At 33.3% G+C, this 6,193-nt stretch overlaps 1 protein-coding gene across 2 annotated transcripts in view; it reads left to right on the plus strand.

Annotated features, from left to right (window-relative positions):
- The window catches only part of LOC106457568 (peptidyl-tRNA hydrolase 2, mitochondrial-like), a 74,670-nt gene that overhangs the window by 5,244 nt on the left and 63,233 nt on the right, over positions 1-6,193 (plus strand). For both annotated transcript variants that reach the window (XM_013916999.2, XM_022383559.1), the window contains exon 2: positions 2,076-2,263. In XM_013916999.2, the coding sequence (XP_013772453.1) occupies positions 2,099-2,263 (165 nt within the window). In that variant the 5' untranslated portion in view covers positions 2,076-2,098. The remainder of the gene's footprint in view (positions 1-2,075; positions 2,264-6,193) is intronic.

The raw sequence follows: 6,193 nt of genomic DNA on the forward strand, positions 1-6,193 counted from the left end.
GATTCCTATAACCTATTCGAGGTTATCTGTTGTAGTTTGGAATATACTCCACATCACTTTTCACTAGATTCTGCATCTATCAATGTCATTGTCTGCTCATCTGAACTTTTCTCTGGGGGATATTTTGTGAGCCGGTATGTGGATTTCCAACACTTTCCTATTTCATTACCTTCATGATCTGGCAGTTTCCTCTTCTGTGGGATTTTTGCCTCCCATCCATGGCTATGTTGACTACCTCTGCTAGATTTTAACAAGGAGGTGTGTGACTTTCTTACCTGATCAACAGTTTTTATTTTTTTCTTCTAGGGTCCCTCTTTCTTTCCTTTGCATCCCACTCAGTGGTGAGTGTTGCCCAGTCAGGCATGCTTGTATTTTTTCAATTCCACATTAGCAACCTTTATATCGGTTCATGGTTGCAACAGGCTCTGTCGAGATGAGGTGTTCCATAAGACCATCTGGATAAATTCTAGATGGTAGTATTATCTCACAATACAAATCCAATGGACTGCTACTCATGGACTATCATGAGTAAAGCGAAAGGGGATTTTGCCAATCCCTGCTGATCTTAGAGTTGAATCAGTCACGATCAGTTTGCTTTTAAAACTTAGGGAATGTGGTTTACCTGTTGCACTGTCTCCGGAGGCCTGTTCCTCAGGACTCTCCACCACGTATGTGTTCCCTTACTGCTTCTAGTGGAGCTAGGGTATCCTTATCACACCCAGTTGCTGGAGTGGTGGACAGAGCATTTTCCTTCGGAATGTTGAGTTTTCTCCACTCTCGGAGAAGAAGGTGAAGTTGGGGACCCTCCTACCTGGGTCCATGGAAGTTTTTCCCAGATGTCGGTAGAAGCAGGACCAACATATGCGGGAGCCTAATAGTAAAACCGGTTCAGATTTGATGCTTAGCTATTGGGTGTGTGTGTGTGTGTGGGGACCCTGTTATGAACACTGTCATGTCTTAGGTTGTTCATGCAGGGGTCCACTATCTCCTTGTAAATCCAAACGCAACATGGTCCCATCTTAGGCCCTTGGTGGAACAGTTCCATGTCCTCTCCATAATTCCATAGGTAAGTGGAATTCTCCTTGCCCACTTGGTTGGGGAGTGAAAATGACTGTTTGTAAATCCAGACCGGGTAAGGTTTGGATCTTGGGTGGAGTATGGCATATATGATTCTATCAATCCAAGCCTGGGATGTTGCCTTTTGGATTTCTTCAGGTTGATCAGTAGGATTGTCCACTTTGGTGTTGCAGTTTTTCTTTTGTAAAGTCGATTGTTCGAAATGCATCATTCTGTGGTTGCTGGTGGGGACCCTATCACAAAGAAATGTATATATATTTGCAGTCCAACTGCCCTTGCCACCAATGGAGGATATGGGTATATATATACTTACTTATGTAATATTCCACTCTTTTCACTTTTCTGTAGTTCTGGGTGTAGAACATACCTGTTCTGGATGTAGTGCGGTTTTCCCCACTTGGGTACCATTTCTCATGGTACACCTTTGTTCTGTGCAGATGCTTTCTGTATGAACTATGCCCTCACCGGCCCCTCTACCTTCTCAATGTGGGATTCTAGCTATAAGGGTCAGCGGAGGTATGTATGTTTTGGAAGTTATTTTTTTAATCTGAAAATGTATTTCCAAACATACTTACCTCTGCTGACACTCTCCCTCCCTTTCTCCCCACTAAGAGCTGATGTTAGTGACCTGGATGGGGTAAGTTTAAAAAAGGTGATTAATTGTCGATATGCAGTGCTTATATACAGTACCTGCATAGAGGGTGTGTGAGAGCCGGTGTAAAGTTTTGCAAATTAGATATTGCCGAGGGCAGTCGAGTGGGGTATAAAGACTGCAGCAAGTGAACATGATGTTTAGATGGCAAAGATGAAGATCGAGAAATAGTTACAAGTGTCAGTGGAGGTAAGTGTGTTTGGAAATACATTTTGAGTTTAGGAAAATGATAACTTTCTTTTATGTTATTTAAACCTTATTTTAAAACAGTAAATTTCACAATTGTGTTTTGCATAGTAATGTAACTCAAAAAAGGTTAGTTACCTAAACCTTTTTTTCTTTTCAGGAGTATTAATTATCTCAATCTAAATGAAGAGTATTATGGAGTTTTCAAGTTTAACATTCGGAATTTTTGGAGGAATAAGTATGTGTTGTGGGGTTGCTCTAGGGTGGTTCTTTCAAGGAAGACTTTGGAAAAAGCAACAGAAATTACTAAGGATTGCCTCAGCTTTAGGAGCATCTACAACAGAGGAGGTTAAACATTTTTTATTTTTAAAAATTTGCTATAAATCAATAGTTATCAGCACTGTGCAATATTATCATCCACATTTAATAGTTACTATGGTAATAGGCAGTTATTGAGTTACAAATAGTATTTATTTAAATATCAGGAATATGCAGTTAGTGACAAGAGGACACAAATCACCAACTTGACAAAGTTCACATTAGAATAACAGAAATAGAAAAATAATAAAAGTTATTAATACTACCTTATTATACAAAATTATTAACTTTTCATTGTTCATATTGAATGGATACTTGATAAATTTTAATTTTTATACAATATTTCACTTCAAAAATCATGAGAAACTGAGACTCGTCCTGTTTCTAAAGTTTCTATGAAGACTGATTCAGGCTGATGACTTCTTACTTCAGTTAACTTACTTGAGGATTGACAAAAACTGATGACTGGCTTGCTTAGGGCTGACTTACTTTATTATATTTTTATTATAGCTTTTGAATGTTTAGTTGCTATGGTGGGTGTGATCTGAATGGAACCTGTTAGTTACCATAAAATTTGTTTTTAATAATGGCTGGACTATCTAGGAACTTTCTTGCAAGAATTGTATCACTGGTAAACCATTGCCATCAAGGAAAACTTAGGTAAATGATGCTTTGTTCTCCACATACTTAATAGTATTTGTTCACTGATCATCAAAACATTTGATGTCCTATCAGCTTCTCAACAGTAGAAACTCTTATGTTCACATCACACTTCTTTTAATATTCCTATCCAACCAAATGTTTACATTTCATCACCAAACATTGTAACATGACATTGTGTAGTTGCAATTAGTAGTATCAGGTGGAACTTTATCCAGTTTGATCCAACTAAACTCTTGGTTGTTCATGTTTTTTAATGTCACTTTATGAAGATTTTGGTATGTCTTTCTGGCATCATGATGACACAGTGTACTTTTCTAATGATATATTTTCAACATCTACGAGTTACATGTGTCCTCAGCATTTTGTATACTAAAAAGTCTTTTGTCTGTATTTACTATGTGTATGTTTTATCATTTTTTATAGTATATAGCATGCACGTTTTGTTTATTTTTATTATTTGCTGACTGTTTGCCAACTTTAGTATGTGTTCAGTGTGGTTATTTTAATGAATCAGTATTTCTTTAAAAATTACTTCAGTCTTTAAGTAATATTTAATATTTGAATAAGAATACTTCCTGATCAATATACTTTACAAGTAAGATAATATCCTTGTTTTATTTAACTATGCTTATTTCACAACAAATAATTGCACCTCAGCATCTTAAGATTCACAACATAATTAGTTTACTTCAATTATTGTAGTTTTATGTTTATATATTTATATACACAACATAGCTGTAAGAAGGTGATTTGAGGTGGTTAGCCAAAAAATATGTTATGAAAATTATTTTTATAATTAAATATTCATGAGTACAGCTGGACAATTAGTCTAATTTGCTAATTGATCAATTGTCTGACTCATTAATGAATTACAATGAGCTAATTTGTTATTCTTACATGAGACTAATCTTCCTATTTTTGACAATGTTTTTAAGACAATTTTGAAATAAGCTTTATTTAGTGTGATAGACATTTTCAGGTACAACAATTTAGGATTAAGTTACTTTTTTACTGCCTCTATACAGGCTTGGTCAATTTGACCAACCTTATAACCACCACAAAAAAATATGAAAGAAATATAAATTACCTTTTGTTTTTCTTGAATGATTGTAGATTGTAACAGAATTACATTTACAGTCTCAGAATTCTAACAGTTTACGTCTGTTTTTATTAATTTTTTTGTTGTTTTATTGTTTGGACCACGTCTAACTACTAAACCTGTATAACAAGGTAAAAATCACGTGGTGAACACAGAGCTCAAGTTATGGTATTGAATTACATAATACACAAGATTTTCACATGCATATCTCATGGGGAAATTAATTTCCTTTTTATTTGATTTCTTATGTTTCTTTATCTAACCTAATATTCTTCTAATTTTTGTATTTGAGTTACTTTTATAACAATAAATAAAAAATGTATATAAAAACAACAAATTTAATACTTACATGTGAGTCTTGTGCTTTTTTTCTGTGCAAGACTTGTTTCATTAAAAGTTGACCAAAATTTTACTAGTTGTTTTTAATTTACTGTATTTTTGCTTATTTCAAATATTCAGTCTAACACACAAAATAATAGTACACACAAAACATACAATGCCCTATAACTATTATAATTTAACTGGCTTTTTAACTCATTCTTGAGTATGATAAAATAATTCCCTTAGCTGGTTGAGCTGAACTTAGAGATAGCAACTTTAAATTTGTATGCCGAATAATTCAAAAGCTATCGTGAGAACAAGCTAACATTATACACAAATTAGTGAATTAATATTTTTTCTTTCTGTTGGTTATAAGTATTGTAATAGCAAATGTCAGATGGAATTATTGACCTTTTTTGAAAGGCAGTATATGGTAGGAGGGCATGACATGTGGGTTGGACATTCTGCTTATGTTTAACTAAAACAAGATGATTGGAGGCTATAAAATTTGATTGTCTTAGCAAGTTCTATAATATAAGTTTGTAATTTGGATTCAAACTCAGAAGCTTAAATAGGATGGAAAGATTAACTAAATTGTGCAATTCAGAGCTAACAGGTGTCACATGATACAGTAAAACAAAAACTGAGAATTTATTTAAATCTTTCCTTTTAAAATAGAAAAATAAATTTTACATGATATTAAAAATTGCATTATTAAATACAGTTTTATGCCAAGTTTATTCACATACATTGATAATAAAGTAGGTTAATTATATTTTGAAAGTGACTGCAAGAAGATTGTGGTGTATACTTTTACCTACCAGTTTCCAAATGGTTAATCCTAAACTGTTATACAAGAAAAAAAATATATATATATATGTAGTGTAGTATGAAACAAGCTGAAAATGTGTTTAATACCATTCTGTGGGTTTCTCCATATAAGTGTCCACAAAATGACTACTACAACTACTTAATTTTGGTTGATTGAAATAAATGTTACTTTATGACACTGATTATAAATAAGAAAAATACAAAACATAACAGTGACTAATGAGATTTGTATTAGGCACTTGGTAACGTAAATTACATAACCTTAGTTCTGGTTATTGAGTTTACAATTTTTGTATGAACACATCTATTTTCAAGCAATCAAGCATGTGGTGGTGAAAGAACATACATCTAGGCAAGCAAGCAGATGGATACTTTGTGTATCTTCACTTCACAAAGGGACAATAAGCTTAACAGCACATGCCACTTCACTTGTTAGAGGTAGAGGAGAATAACATTATCATTAGTATAAAATTAGTCATTATTTTGTACACAACAATATTCCAGTGTGATGTGAGGTAAAAATTTATTATTTTGAATCAGCGAGCTGTTAATTCAGCACTTATTTTCACAAGTTGTGACACTAAGAGATTATGCTGAACAAAACTGTGTAAGAATTTAAAATATAATTATTTTGCCAATTGTCAAAACAAAAGGCTTTTACTTATATTTCTTAATAGTATAAATATATACTATGTTGTTGTTGTTGTTGAGATTAGGATTCTTCTACAGTAGGTGTTCTTCACACTAGAGAGATTATAGGCATATCATAAATACTATATATATAGTTCTCTTCTTCTTGTCAAAAGTCCACTTAGGCCTATTGAATTGCTTTAGAATTTCAACTGACAAGCCTAACTATCTTCTCTATTACTATCACACTAGTATTCTGTGTACTGTATGATTCATTCACAATTGTGGCATGAGTTACTGCAGTCGTATACTACTCTTTCAGTAATTGTTTGGTCTTCTTTCTTCGAAATATCCTCTGTTCCTTTTGTCAAAATGCACTCACGTTGATTCAATTACTTTATAACCACACTTTTATG

Source organism: Limulus polyphemus, unplaced genomic scaffold (assembly GCF_000517525.1).
Source record: "Limulus polyphemus unplaced genomic scaffold, Limulus_polyphemus-2.1.2 Scaffold346, whole genome shotgun sequence".
In the NCBI taxonomy this organism is placed as follows: Eukaryota; Metazoa; Arthropoda; class Merostomata; order Xiphosura; family Limulidae; genus Limulus; species Limulus polyphemus.